The 15,813-nt window shown below is 47.6% G+C and overlaps 1 protein-coding gene across 1 annotated transcript in view; it reads right to left on the minus strand.

The window, feature by feature from the left end:
• The window catches only part of T265_08850 (hypothetical protein), a gene marked incomplete at both ends in the record, with an annotated part of 74,075 nt that extends 63,780 nt beyond the window's left edge, over window positions 1-10,295 (minus strand). The window contains 4 exons of the mRNA XM_009174762.1: window positions 186-462; window positions 508-673; window positions 9,756-10,093; window positions 10,165-10,295. Coding sequence (XP_009173026.1) covers window positions 186-462; window positions 508-673; window positions 9,756-10,093; window positions 10,165-10,295 — 912 coding nt within the window. The remainder of the gene's footprint in view (window positions 1-185; window positions 463-507; window positions 674-9,755; window positions 10,094-10,164) is intronic.
• Between the last annotated feature and the right edge of the window lie 5,518 nt (window positions 10,296-15,813).

Genomic DNA, 15,813 nt, shown 5'->3' on the forward strand with positions numbered 1-15,813 from the left:
GTAACTTTGCAAATATATAATCACGAACATTGATAAACTAAAGTGGACTTTGGATAGAAGAGCGAATAGATGGAAATTGCTGACACTTCATATTGAATACACTTTACTAAACCTTGGTTTGTTCAATGTAAAAAGCTACGGCAGCACCTGAGTTAAGGCTATGCTTACAGAAGTAAACCACTTACGGTTGAAAGCCAGAATGTTTGATCCTTAACACTATCGACACTACGGAGGAGGCAAGATTCCCCATCGGGCCTTGTTTGAAAGGAAGTTTGACAATAATGACCCGTCGCGATAGCATCCACACGGACCGGCGGGGTTTCTTGATCGTCTGCCGAAGCGCTCCCCGAGTTGCCCTCAACTCGCAGAAGTTTCTTTGCCAAAAAATTGAACTTGACAAAACGATTACAAAGTACATCTGGGTTTGGAGTACATCCACGTTCGTAAGACCGAAGAAGTGGTCTTTCGAGGATCGGAACATCAATAAGGTAAGTCACAACAGCTTACTGGAAGACATAAATCCAATATTCCCGCACAAAGTTCAATTCTAGGAATGGTATATCGAGTCGTTCACAGACGAGCTTGGCATCATTACGATCAGCACTCACAGAGCATTGCACTCCTTCATCCAAAGGATCCCAGTTTGTCATAAATACGCCTGTTACTTGGAAACCTGAACAAGATGAATTAGCAGTTGAGAACATACCATTACGTTTTAGCAAGTAAGCAGATACCGCACTGTCGACCCCTCCGGATACAGCACAGGCTACTGATCGAATAATTCGCGACATCCGTAACTTGTGGGCAATCGTGGAGCTTGATTCGATGTTCCCACTTACTCTCCGGAAACCGAAACTTCGATAACTAATGTTCGCGAATGACCACTCGGTTGGTAGAAGAGGAGTGTTCTGTACAAAATACCATTGTGTACAACTACCTGGAAGAACAAAGCATTAGTGGTACTCAAACGGTGCCCATTTTAAACAATTCTCATAAACGTTACTAAAGGCTTCCGGGGATATATATTCCCGATATGCATGGCATTGCAGTCGTGGAGAAAGTGAAGACTGCCAAGCACGATCGACAGTAGCTTTGTTGAGATCTATGCTTTATGTCGGAGCAACCAAATATAAGCATTTTATTTAGCGTACATAACTTTGTAAACTTGATATGATATCAGAATCGGCTGCTATTGACTGTAAGTGGCGATTGGCTGCAAACCTAGTTATGAACATTCCTCGCCGGAGGAATTTGGCACGAATCCAGAGCTACGAGCTAAAGACCTGGTTCTTGAGCTCAACGGAGCCTGTTTTTTTAATGCAGAGGTAAATTAGAGAAAGACGAAGAACTCACCGTGGTGGATATAAAAAGGTCGAATGGGGAAAAACCTCAGGATACATAGGAGTAAAGCTTAAGTTGAGGATTGAGCGGGTGGAAGTTGTATGAACTAAGAAAAACGGACAGTCACACAGACAAGGAGGAAGACAGTTTGACAGATACTCTCACTTTTACACGAATTCGGTTTTGACAGAAAACGCAACTGAATCCAGCTGAGTCTCCCGTTTACGACGGCCCGCTTCAACTTGATGCGCCGCACCAGGCCGCCTCATGTTCAAGTTGATACGATATTCGAGATGTCGCAAAAAGTTGTTGTCTCGATGTAACACACTACTCATAGAGTCGAAGAGTTGTGAGTTGAACCTACCCCATTGTTTCTGCGGCATGGATGAATAGGCAATAGGTGAAGATATGTGTTCATCACGTATCGAAGGGGAAAACACCTGCACTCAGGCACCAACACCTAAACCAGCCTGTGGGCGGTTTTCTTGGTTTAGGTAAATGGGGGTTGGCCCGCTTCAGATGCGCCGCACCAGGCCGCCTCATGTTCAAGTTGATACGATATTCGAGATGTCGCAAAAAGTTGTTGTCTCGATGTAACACACTACTCATAGAGTCGAAGAGTTGTGAGTTGAACCTACCCCATTGTTTCTGCGGCATGGATGAATAGGCAATAGGTGAAGATATGTGTTCATCACGTATCGAAGGGGAAAACACCTGCACTCAGGCACCAACACCTAAACCAGCCTGTGGGCGGTTTTCTTGGTTTAGGTAAATGGGGGTTAAATGGTTCACATCAACACAGAGAATACCTGCAAGTGCCCCAGAAGAAACTTGGAAAATCTTTCGAAAGTCAACAGCTCCACAAACAACCATCCAAAATGCCAAACACCATATTAGGCAACCAAAGACTAGCGTCAGAACAAAAGCCGAGAGGATGGAGTAGGCTGTGCCTTACAGTTCGTATTTGGCTGCGCAAAAGCTACAGACACGCAAACAAACGCTATTTTTTGTCAGACCGGTTACGCTGCATTCAACTGAAACGTTAGGAGAATAAACGTCAATTTGCTTACCCTTACCCCTCCATGTTTTCATTCAGCAGTCCCTACAGGCTGGAATTCAGTGTCCATATCAAGGAGGAACAGTGAGCAGCTTGACGAAGAATAGTGAGTCCCTTAAAGCGAGGAATCGTAGCACGAGGCGGTATGGAGGTCTGGTAAAGTTATACTGTCTTCGGCGATCGAAGTGTGAAGGCAGTAAGACGTTCCCTTCAGGCACCTAGCATCTCCGTATTCTTGGAAGCAACGGCTGCCTTCCGGACAGATTAGAAAAGGTCGGCCCCAAACCGCACAAAGATCGTTGAACGGTTGACCGTGACCACCCGTATATTATTCCGTACTATCCAAGTACTTTGAGGAAGAGTCCGGTACAGATCAAAAAGCATCTGCTGGGTGCAACCGCACTGGGAAGGAAAGAGTAATGCCTTACTCCTGTGTTGTCAGACTAGGCCAGCACTGTGCAGCCCAGTGGGTAAGACTAGTGAGTCATTGGATTCCTCAAAGGCCTAACGACCGCGGTCCAGACTTTTGAATAAAGAGGCTAGGTGCAGGGTTCCCGAACAAAATCCTATGTTACCTCACTGCCTCGTGGATCAGACTCTTTAAAAAAAGCTCAAACATACCCCTTCGTCCGCCTGAGCAACCGGGAAGCATCATCTACCCTTACAACCCTTCACTAATTCACTCTCCCCCAAACAATCTTTTCCCAAGCCATTCTGATTCACTTAGAGATCAATTACCTGACCGATGCTCAATATCGAAGCTTCCGCTCATTAAATTAAATCAAAATAAATCTTTATGAATATCAAGAGACCTGTTCAACATTGCAGCATGAGTTGTGCACCAAATTGGTCAACAGATAGCTCTTGCTCAGACCTTGTCCAAAAATAAAAAAGATAGAGATAATCGTTCAGCTGTAAAGCTCTTTCGGTCCCTAGCTGCCATAGAGCCCGAAGGAGACACGAGGGCTGGGATACTGTCAGGTTACCCAAACATAGACAGGGGAGGTCTAGATGCAGAGGTCGGGTTCGAACCACGGAACTTCTGATTGTTAAATTCGTGCTCTAACCACTGAGCCGTGTAGATGGTTTTGGATGGCGTCAACGGATTAGTGATGGCGTGATTAAAGAAGGTGCATTTGGCTGTGCAGCACATAATTCAGTCGTGGAAAACATCCAGCACCATCGACTACGATGTCTCGGCCATGTACTACACATGCCAAAACACCATCTACCGAGACAAGCTTTGTTTTCCGTGGCGCAATCATCATCATCATCATCATCATCATCATCACCATCCTCAACTGTAAGAACTGCGTACTTAACTTATCGTGGTTTTAGCTGCTAGTATCGTCCACCGATGATTTAGGTAGGTGGTGTGATAGCTGCGCACTGGAGGTGAGAGGTGGTAAATTGATGCGTAAATACAGCAGTCAGTGGACTGTTATGTGGGGGGGATTGGGAAGGTAGTTATGCACTGAAGGCAATAGCTTGGGTGCACGAGCGCCATTAAAGATGCGACTGGGCCATGTTTGACAATGTCTCCAGCCATTGGTGTGGCCCATCTCGGGATGCTCATCCAGGAAGACCGCAATGACGAACGCAGATGAGTTTGCTGGTGATGGCTTTTAAATTTCGATGCTGAGTCATTGTTTGACCGCCTCTGGCTCATTTTCACCCTTCGCTTGGTTCTACAAATAGGATCCTTCGAGGAAGTCAGTCGAGTGGCATACGGAGTACATGACCAAGCCGGCGCAACTTATGCAGTGTGATTAGTTCATCTATCGTGGATGAGTTATTTCCTCCGAATGCTATTCAGCATTGCTGATCCGGTGTTCCCACCAGATTCGGACGATGCTCCGAAGACATCGATGGTCAAATACTGAGAGTCTTTTGACGTCCTCAACGCGCGACGGTCAGATTTCTGATCCGTATAATATGGGGCGCGCCAAACCATTGCAAAATCTACCCTTGAGGGATAATCTAATGTCACGCTTACGCCACGAATGACCCAGGCTCATGAAAGCTGCACTGGTCTCCCTAATACGGATAGAAACATCGGCTTTTGCGAGACCACCGGGACTACTACAGCTGCCCAGATAGAAAAAATTCGTCTACTACCTCAATCGGTACATCCACAAGCATGCAGCTAGGTTCCGAGCCCACCCATTCACCCATTTCACACTTCGTCGGTGTGAAGCGCATGCCAAACCGTTAGGCGAGGTTATTTAGATTACTTAGTATTGTTTGCATTACCACATGGCCAGATCCAAAAAGAGCTATATCGTCTGCGTACTCGATGTATGTGATCGGACGCCCCGGGATTACTTCGAACTTACAGTTATTAGAGCCTGATAGTGAGTCTTCCATGATCGTATCAACGAAATTGAAGGGGAAAGGTGAAAGAGTACAGCCCTTGATAAGGCGAGAGCTTCCAGGTCTCCAGCTTTTGACTCAAAAGCCTGACGCGCGAGATAGCAGACAGTAGGGTTTTCTTTGGTGACCCGACCCGGAGCCGACGACTCAATAGTCTGACCTGCTTGGTTGCGGGGGGGTTGTCCTAACGCGAGGGCACAAGGAACAAGGTGTTAGTGTTTCATCACTGGTGCGGCTGCACACAATAGGTGACTTTTGAGCAGTACGACTCGTGACCGTGCCGGCGGTCACGGCCAACCGTTGGACGATCGGAGTGTGCGTTTTTTGGGCCTTATCTAACTCGTCCTTCCTCGGGTGAAGGCATCATCGCTGATTCCATAAATATGGGTACTTTGGTCGCCTGTGGGAAACATCTTACTGTCTTCATATTCCAATCGCAGAGGACAGTACGACTTTACACCTGTTGTATCTCTTCACCTGCCCTGACGCTACTGGGTTATAGTCACAAGACAAGAAGACGACCTGAAGGGACTGTGTATTAACGCAATTACAAACTTCTATACATTATGATTCATTTGTCACCGTATTTGGTGGTCGATCCGCTATCAACCAACCAGTGTGTCTCCCACACGCCCACACTGGTTCTCGGTTGATCATAGATGGCCGTCTGTGCGCTTGTGTACGGAGTGCCTTGGCCATGGAGTGGGTGTGGACTTTGTGTGTCCCTATTTGACCTTTCTCCGGCACATGATGAAATCGGACGTGATTCAGACGTGGGGGCCTAATCGCACAGCTCTGTTTCACATGATTGTTCCGCTGCGCAGTAGGCTGGTGCGCAGCCGTATTAAGACCCAGACCGCCTCGTAGCACGGTTACTCGTAGGTACGGGGTGTTGCTGCCCTTAGTCTGACTGCTCCCCTTTTGACCTTCCGGCATGGTTGCACCTTATGGAACTAAGTTCCATCCAGTGTAGCTCGCGGGATCAATGCGGCACTCAAGCCCGACCACCATGTCAAAGTGGCTTAAAGGTACAACCTACCGACCCAAAGCTAAAAAGAATGGCGCAAACCGCGAGTCGGACAATCTATGACCTAACAGAAGGACCTGAAATAGATTACGAAGAGTTTGGGTGTTGTACGATCTCCCCGTGACCCCTCGTGTGCCTGGCTTGAGAGATTGCAAGGTATAGCGACTGATCGATGTCAGTGATGTTCGTGCTGCCAGTTTCTTTCCATGTCTGAAGGAGCGCTTAGAGGTGTAGGCACCTCAGAGTGTTTGACATAGTCCAGCACTAGGTCTCTTTATCACTCACTCTTTCTCTTCTTTTCAATCTAAGGATTTAAACACAATGAGATTGACTTAATGATTGTACGGCAGTGACGCATCATTGTCAACACCGATTTTGTCGTCTCTGATGATGATGATATGCCTTTCCCTGAAATGCAATGTGTGTTTAGCGGCTGAATGTGCACGGCACTGGTCTTAAACTCTGCGGGCACAAAGCGCATGCCAAAGAACGGTGTCCCTTTGATCAGTGCATCCATAAACAGCTGCGCCATCGTCTTTCCGAAACTGCTCCCGGGATGCATCTTGTTGGCCTCCACTGGTCCGACCGTCTGAGTTTGGGGAATGTCCCGATCAGTACAATCTGCAGTGAGGCTGATTCTCCAATTGCGACCCTTAAAGAGGACATCGTCAAAGCTAAGCTTTCAATTGATGACCACACCAGCCAGTAGCTGCTCCAAACCGGCTTTGGCTGACTCGTGGCTGTACAGGATATCTTGAGATTTCAGCTGGTTTGACACTGCAGCAGGAGATCCGATTCGTCAGGACATATTGGCAAAAAAAGCCTTGGATGAAGACGTTAAATATTATTTTCATCTTCGGGTTCAATGTCTATCAATGGCGACTGCCCCATGCTTAGATAATGTGATATGGTGCCACGACACCCCCACATCATTGGGCCATGGAGCAGTTTCACCCGATGCACCCTGGGATTAAAAAGATGGAAGCAACCTCCGTAGCTTTACTTCCTGTTCGCGCATGGGTCGCGACATATGTAGTCGGCATATTCCAGATTGAAGAGGTTGTCGTCAGAAGCTTTTTGAACACCAGAGTTTTGAAGATCTTCCGGAATTAGTTTCTCATACAGTCGATAACGAAAATAAGTAATGGAGGAACAGGATAGTCTTGATGGACACCACTGTGTACGAGAACTTTCGGAGGGATCTTTGTATAACTTCAAGTGTCCGAAAGTCTGAAAATACAAAGAACTTATTTTATTGACAAACTTCGGGTGGGACCTATTCTCTTCTTCTCGGCGTAGTTAGACGTTGCCCCTCAAATTCATCGGAGAACAACCAGTTCCTCAGTGGTTTGAGCGCGAATTCACTGACCGGGAGGCCCATGGTTCGAACCCAACCTCTGGCTCTCGACTTCTTCTGTCTAGGTTCGGGCAACCTGGCAGTATCCAAGCCCTCGTATTTTCTTCTGGTGATGGCAGTTAGGCGACCAATTGGTGCTACAACTGAGTAATTTTTACCACTTCACACATTTCTTGCTGGGAGGTGAGTTCAACGGTTCAAAGACCCACTAGATAGAATTCCAGCGCCGACTAAAACCGTGCAAGAGGACGATTGGAGTCAACATGTCGCCGCATCCACCAGATACCGCACAGGAGAACTACTATCCCTGCTGAATTTGGTTAGCACCAACGAAAGGCACTTCGTTGATCAGGTGTCAAATAGGGCTCCGCTGGGACATCGTGATCACAGTGTGTCGGCGTTTGATTTCATCTGTTATTGGGCTAGAAATCTGGGACACCAGACGTGGGTTAGGACCTTCTGCCGTAAACTTCCCAGAAGTGAGTAGCTTCTTTGTTCACCTAAAACTGGGAACAGCTTCTGTGGAAGAGCTATACACGACCATTGACATTCATGAGGCTGACATGATGTTCGTAGAAAAAACCAGCACGCAGTCAGACAGACAAAAAGCTATCTAAAAGGATTCGGCGTCTTCTGGAAAAGAGGTTCCAACTACTTTTCCAAAATATAACTACAGGTGACACAGAAGACGAGCTCGCTATTCGTAAACGGAACAACTGCTGTAAACCAAAAATCCGCAAGTGGAACACAAAAACAAGCTACAATACTGGGCCTCTACCGGAAGAAAAACAAAATACGCTAATTAATTACACAATATAGCACCGAAGAAATGGGTCAACCTGATTCTTCTTGAGGGACATAAAACGGGAGCCTACCAGTGAACTGACAGTGGTATCTGAAGCCTACAGAGAACACCATCCAGGCCTCCATTCTGCTCCGGCGACCTCGTCACATTCAACGTCGTCAAGACATAACTATGGACGACCTCTAACCAACCTGATCTACACTGATGACATTCGTCAACTCTTGCAAAAGGCAGCGATTTGGGACCAGATAAGGTCCATTCAAGGAACCTGAATGAAACGTCGCTCACATTGTCAAGGCATTTCTACCTGCTGTTTTGTCAGTAGTTCGACGAAAGAAACCTTCCCTCTGCTTGCCACAAGGCGACTATTACGCCAACCTGCGAAACTGGTGGCCGACCAACATTTGGCAGCTACAGGCCGGGTAGCATCACCAGCGTTCCGTGCAAGGTGATGGAACGCATTCTGAAGTGAGCCATTCTAAGTCACCTTACTACCAAAATGACATCCCCAGTGCAACACGGACTCCTTCCAAACCGTTCTTGCACGACGAACATGCCCGTATTTACGGACAGCTTAATCCGAGCTAAGGACGGAGGACCCATATTAGATGCCATATTTTTCGACTTTTCAAAAGCACACGAAACTCACGGTGAAAATTTTACCCTGGTTTAGAGCGTTCCTGTCGGATAGAACATTCAGGGTAACAATAAGCTCGACCTACGCTTCTCCGGCTCCTGTCTCCATCGCAGTTTCTTAGGGCTCTGTTTTGGGACCACTTCCGCTTCTCATATGCATCAGCGACCTTCCACACGTTCTTTCGAGTCCATCCCTACTTTTTGCAGACGACTCGAAATCCTGAGGTTTAAATTCGAGTACCCTCTAAATGGACGTGTCTATATGTCATTCGGAGGAGACCCAGCGAACGGGGCAGTTAGCACAACTATTGCTTGCAACTTGAATTCTTATTTCGCTGAACACTACATAAATCTGGTTTCCGAGCAGCCAGATAGACTGTGGTGACGGTATTCCACTCAGCTTACATCTTGGTCTGAGCCTCCAAAGCTAGCGGTCATGTCAACACGCAGTTACGAACATGTATACAGAGCTATATTTATATGGTGTGAGCGGCGACAACTTTCCCGGAAAACCCTGACACCATTGGCAACCGGCATTTGGCCAATACTGGGTCATCATTGGCTGTTGGGTCCGGACTTTCGACCAATCAGACCTCGGCTTGGTGCCGGTCCGGCGAGCGTCCCGAATCTTTAGCCAATCTTGCGTGGGATAAGCCTCTCGGACGTAGCAGCACCTGACTGATACCGGTAAGGCGGGATCCGTCCGTGATTCCGCCTAGCCCTCCCGCTTAAAAGTTGTTGACGGAACTTCGAACCCGAGGGTTCATTTGCACTGGCCTCACTGACTTGCGGATCCCGTCTGTCCAGCCTCGCGGCTGTAATCGGTGGGTCTCCGAAAAAGCAGCAGATGGGTTTTCTGAGATGGTGCTGAGAGTAAAACTGTCCAGAAGCATCTTTAGACTCAGCTCACTCGGGCCTGTGTGCAGGATGCGTGCATCTGTCCGCCGAATTTTGTTTATGCGGCGTATCCACTTGGCTGGACAAACTTGAATATCGTAGACCATTTTGCCGCCCTAGTGAAGCATGTGTTCTGGAATCCGCGTAGGGTGTCTGCCGCTGTGCTCACGACCCAACAGTCTCGCCTTCGCTGAAGGAGCGCTCAGTTGTTTTCATGATGCCGGTTGAACTGTTCCTCCATTCTGGTTTTGTGGTGACTAACTTGCCTTTTCTGCGGTGTTCAAAGCCGCCTTCGGAGCAGTGCCTTTGCTGGTAACACTCCATCCGGTGAGTTGGGGTTTGGCCAGCAGGAACCTTTGTAAAATCTCTTCTTTTGGTCCGTTACCAGTGGACTTGTGTATTACCCGCTTCACAGTGTCGACGAAGCGTTCCGCCTGGCCGTTCGACTGGATGAGACGGCGCGAACTGATGTGCGTTACGCCATACTCCCAACAAAAGTTTGCAAACGCGGACGGCGTAAACTGACTGCCATTGTCCGATATAATAGTCTGTGGTGTTCCAAAGCGAACAAACAATCGTCGGAGTTCCAGGACTATGGAGCTATTTATAGGAAAAAGCTCCGGCCTTTCGCTGTAGGCATCGTCCACGACCAGAAAGTGTTCGCCACCCACGGGACCCGCATTATCGTTGTAAAGACGAGATTAGGTTTTGGTCGGTTGCGGCCACGACCGTAGGTAGGTGACTTGGATGCTTCAGCACACCGCAGGCAAGATTTTGAGGCTCGATCGATCTGGGAGTCCATCTAAGGTTAGTAGACGTAACTGTGAACAAAGACCTTCATTCTGTTTGTTCCCGGGTTCTCTTTATTAAACTGGTTCGGGACGGCTGGTTGTAACTTCTCTGGGATGACAACGCGTTCTGAAAACAAAAGGCATCCATCGACTAGTGATAGCACGTCTCGCCTGTTGAAGTAAGGTCTCAGCTCGTCTTTTGGGCAGGTACGCACCCACCGGTTACGGTGGTACTTAATGACTTGCTGCAGCACACGGTCTTGGTCGGTAGCCTGACGAACCGTGTCGGTAGTCGCTGGGAGGGTGCGAACTGCTTCAGGTACTAAGTGGTAACCTCCGGTTCCAGGGCAATTGTTGCGACTACAGTATCTTCTGGTTCTGGCCCATTTGAATAAATGAGTCGCGACAGTGCGTCGGCTTGTCCGGGGTTGGTGGTGGACTGGCACTCGATCTTGAAGTCATACCCCAGAAGCAGAGTGGCCCATCGTTAGAGGCGGTTAGCAGTAGTTGTTGGGTTCCTTTCTTCGAGCCAAACAGCAAAGAGTGGATTGCGTTGGTCAGTCGGGGTGAACTGACGGCCATAGAGCTTTTTTAAAACTTTTAGGGCAAACACGACCGCCAAAGCTTCCTTTTCTACCTCGCTGTAGTTGCGCTCGGCTGATATCAGGGATCTGGCAGCTGCCCTCGGGAAGTACACTGAAATCATTGCGCAAATTCTATCGTTCGAGGCATCCGACGCCACAACGACTTCCAGAAATGGATCGTAGTGGGTGAGTAGCTAACCGGATTCAGCAGGGACTTGTCAGAGTCCTAGGCGCGTTGGCATTCTTCTGACCATGTCCACTTGTAGTCTTTGGTAAGTAACCGGTTTGGCGAGCCTCGGAGGCGATGCATGGCAGAGGAACGAACTATAGTGACTAACGAGATCGAAGAAACACCTGAGGGAAGCTATGTCTGTGGGCGCTGACATACGCTTGACAGTTTCGATGTTCTCCGGGTCTGGTCGGTGGCCATGTTGGTCATTGATGAAACCGAGTTACTTTATCGACCGTATGAGAAAGGTGCATTTCTCTCAGTGAACTCTAAAGCCGTGTTCTTGAATACGACCAAGCACGTAATCAAGCTGCTGCCACAATTTGCGGGGGTTGGAACCCATGACAATGAGATCGTCCAAATAGGCAACAACGCCGGGGGAATCCCTTAGCATCGTATCCATGATCCGTTGAAATATGACTGGCGCTGTTTTGACACCGATTGACAGTCTAGTGTACTGGAACAGACCGTGATGATGATTGATCGTCAGAAGTTCTCGGGATTCTTCCTCAACTTCAAACTGGAGGTAGGCATCGGCCAAGTCTATCTTCGCAAAACATTTACCCCCATTCAGTTTTGCGAACAAATCGTCTGGAAGAGGCAGAGGATATTGATGGGCATCCAGTGCAGCATTGAGACCAATGGAAAAATCTGCACACAACCGGATGGTCCCGTTAAACTTCTTCACTAAGACGGTCGGTTTGGGCCCTGCAGTGTAGTTGGTCGGTTTGAGATTACCAGCCTTCTGTAGTCGGTCCGGCTCCTGGTCAACGGTAGGTAGGGCTATATATGGCACCGGGTGTTTTGGCCTGAAAATGGTTTGGCACCGAGGAAGCACAGTCTGGTTTTTGCTTTTGTGCACCGTCCAAGCTCGTTGGCGAAGACAGACAGATAGCGTTCTAGGAGGTCCTCAAGTGATCGCTTCGAAATGTGAGATGGTTCGAGGGCATTTCCGGGTGTTGCGTGTGTGAGATTACAAACAGAATTAATTGGTTTCTCCAGCGGATTGAGCTTTTCGATCCAATCCATCCCCATGAGGTCCAGGTTGGGGTATAATGTCAGGTAGCACGTGGCTTCTGCCGTTGAGCCATTGAGGCTTATGAACCAGTCAACATCGGTTTATCACCAGAAGCATTACGGATCCAATGTTCGGTCGGTTTCACATGCGGCTTACCTATTCGTTTCTACGTCCCTTCACTGAGGAGCCTGATGTCAGAGCCCTTATCAAGCTTCAACCGAACTAGGGTACCGTTGATACAAACCGTCACGAACTTCTTTTGGTAAGCAAAATCAACTTTGAATGTCGCCGTCACCGAGTGGGGCAGTGAAGCATCAGTGCCAACACTGATGTTGCTGTCATTGATGATGATGATGATGATGATGAGTGGGGCACGCCTATTTGGCTGCACTGTGCTGTGCGGGTGGCTGCGGCCTCTGAAATCGGCATAAATCTTCTTTGTGACCACTACGACTGCATCTGGAACATTTATGACGCCTAAACCGGCAATAACGTGCAAAATACCACTCACCACAATGCTGGCAACTTGTGGGAGGCTTGCTCTGTTTCCGATCAGGTTTGTCAGCTTCTTAGGCGCACTGGAGTCGATTGCACAGGTGACTAACCGATCATAGCCGTGTCGTGCTTCAGTTTGATGAGGCGTTGACACTCGGTGGTGAGGCTCTGCTACGTCATTGAGGCGTCCTGTTCAATTCTGTTAAACAACTGGGTTCTGCGTCTTGGAACGACAGGAGTCAAAGTTCGTGTGTTTCGGCACTTCAGAACTGGTCCTAGAGAAAGAAACCACTGCACCAATGATGCGGATTTTGAAATATGATAAAACACCCCTTCCTTTGGAGTGGCATTTATGAAAACAAAGAACGAATCGAATAGAACGCCTCTTGAAAATTGGTTTCCCGATGGCTGATTTGAAGACCATTTGATCGTAAGTTAAGCCTTCCACATTCCCCTGTTGGGTTCTATGGAGTAGTCCGACTGGTGGCAACGCCTTAATGAAGAAATCGCTTGATCTTATCCGAAATGGGTGGTGAGCCACAATCCAAATGCACAAAACTGGGCAGGCCAAATGTAGCGAAGTGACACAAAGCATGATACCACCATAGACGAACTTATATCCGGACAAGCATAGGTGAACGGAAATCGGGAATAAACGTCTACCGCCGTCAGTAGATATTTACTTCGAGTCGTCAAAGTCAGTTGTCCCTTGAGGTCAATGCTTAAACGTTCAAACGTTTGTGTGTATTTAATGCACCAATTTATCAGCTCCCCCCTGCAATGCGCAGCTACCTACCCCTCCCCCCCAAATCATCGGTGAACGATACTGCGGAAGCTACAGCCACTGTACGACGAGTACGTGGTTATTACAGCTGATGATGATGATGTGTATTTAATGAGTTTATCACCAGATGGTTTGAAGAAACGCGGTTTTAATTCCGCGCACACATGACACTGCCTAATGACAAATAGGATGTCCTCTATGGAGAATGGGAGATTCTCGGTACGAACGAAATGCATCGTGCGTGTTGCTTCAGGATGGCACAAAGTTGTGTGTAAGCGTTTCAGATTCAGCTGAGATGAAGTGTTCGCACAGACACTCCGAGAAAGCGTGTCAGCAGCTTTTTATTGACGCAAAGGCAGCAGGTTACGTCGAAAGGAATAGGCGATAACTCCATCAGCTATCGTTGGACTTTGTAACTTTTTATTTTTCCCTTTTGTTGTGTTGAGTACATGAACGCAACGGACCGCTGATCGGTTACAATTTTGAAATGGTCCCTGAGTAGTCAATTCTTCCATTTACTTACTGCATCGACAATTGCGCACCTTTCTTTCTTAGTAGCAGAATGATGTCTTTCGTTGACAGACAGTATACGTGAGTGATTGAGTGTAGCGGAAATCGCAACATCAGACACATCACTTTCGAGCACCAAAGTGTTCTCGAATCGACATTGACCACGGCTGCGTCCACCAACTATTTTTTGAGACTTTCAAACGTTTTCATAACGGACCCAGAGGCAGGAAAGGTTGTATTGTGAGTGATTGGGTATATTTTATCAGGGAAACGGCTTATCCAGCGAGAATAGTACTTGAACAAGCCAACCACTCGTTGTTGAGACTTCATGCCATTTAGAACGGGTAGTTCTTTAAAGACGTTGAGGCGTCCAGGGTCTGGTTAGATGATACCTTCAGTAATTTCACAGCCAAGGAGTCCCAGTTTAGTGCTAGAAATTGTGCTTCTATATTATTCAGCTGAAGGGTCCACTTTTATGCTTCGGCGCGAAAACGCTGCAGATTTCAATAGTGTTCTTGATTCTTTCCACAAGTGGTGGCATTATCCACAAACGGTAAGCTTTTCAGCGCATATTATGTCATCCGTCGCCCTTTGGGAACACGCTGCTCCATTCGTTACTCCGTAGGTTATTCCATGGGACCGATAAAGGTTGTTTCAAGCCTCAAAAGCCGCGTAGACTGTTACTTTCTTTAATGGGTATTCGATTATACGCACTCTCAAGATGAAGCGTGCTTAAAATACGATGTTGAGCCATTTTACTGTTAACATCTTCACGTCTGGGGGGCGGATAAGCGCCCAGTTGCGTAAATCCGTTTATAATTTGGCTATAGTCAACTACCATTCGTTTCTTCTGTCGTTCATTTCTCGTGACGAGCACTTGCGCTCTCCATGGGGACTTTGAGGGTTCAATGATTTGTTGGCCTGGTCGTCTGTGGAATGTCGTCCGGACTTTGTGGCGATGGGCTTCCATCTTGGATCAAGATGCGCAAACAAAGTGAGAGGTTCGATTTAGGCAGTAAGTAGATCCCATTGCGAGAAAGAAGGTTTATCACCGTTGAATGAGATTTCCATGGGTTTTGAGGCTTGAGGAAATCATGTCTTAGTAGAATATCCACACAGAGATCACTTAATGCTGAAAACGCTGAAATGCTGAAAGAGGGATACTTGTTTTATCTGTGTTGCAACGTTAAAAACAGTGTCCAAGAGTGAAGCTTGTGTGCTGGATGGATGTCAAAGTGATCTCAGACAACGATGATAGGGCAGGCCACTTGTTATGATGGACTACATTTTCGGAAATGAAACTTTCTGAGCTACCAGTATCAACAAGATCATCATCATCAAAGACAGCAACATCAGTGTTGCCACTGATGCTTCACTGCCGTACAACCATAAGGTTAGTCTAGTTATATATGTATATATAATTGCATTAAAAGCCCTACAGTGAAGAGAAGAGAAAAAGAGTGGGGGAGGGAGGGGACCTAATGCTGGCCTATGCCAAGCATACTGAGGTGCCTACACCTCCAACCGCTCAATCAGACAATCTGGAAAGAAACTGACAGCACGAACGCCACTGACATCGATTAGCCGCCATTTCTTGCAATGTCTCCAGCCAAGCACAGACGGGGTCACGGGGACCCCATCCTGGAAGTCTCACAACACCAACAACACCCAAACTCTTTGTGATCTCTTTCACCCCTTTTTGCCAAGTCATGTGTTGTCCACCTTGCGGTTTGCGCCATCCTGAAGGAGGCACGGAGAATAACACTCGTCTCGGTAGACAGTGTTTCGGCATGCGTAGCACATGACCGAGCCATCGTAGTCGATGATGCTGGATGTTTTCCCGGATTGAGGTGCCTGCAGCACAACCAGATACCCGTTTTCTAATCGCCTCGTTGCTGATACGCTGACG

This window comes from Opisthorchis viverrini, assembly GCF_000715545.1.
Source record: "Opisthorchis viverrini unplaced genomic scaffold opera_v5_239, whole genome shotgun sequence".
NCBI lineage: Eukaryota > Metazoa > Platyhelminthes > Trematoda > Opisthorchiida > Opisthorchiidae > Opisthorchis > Opisthorchis viverrini.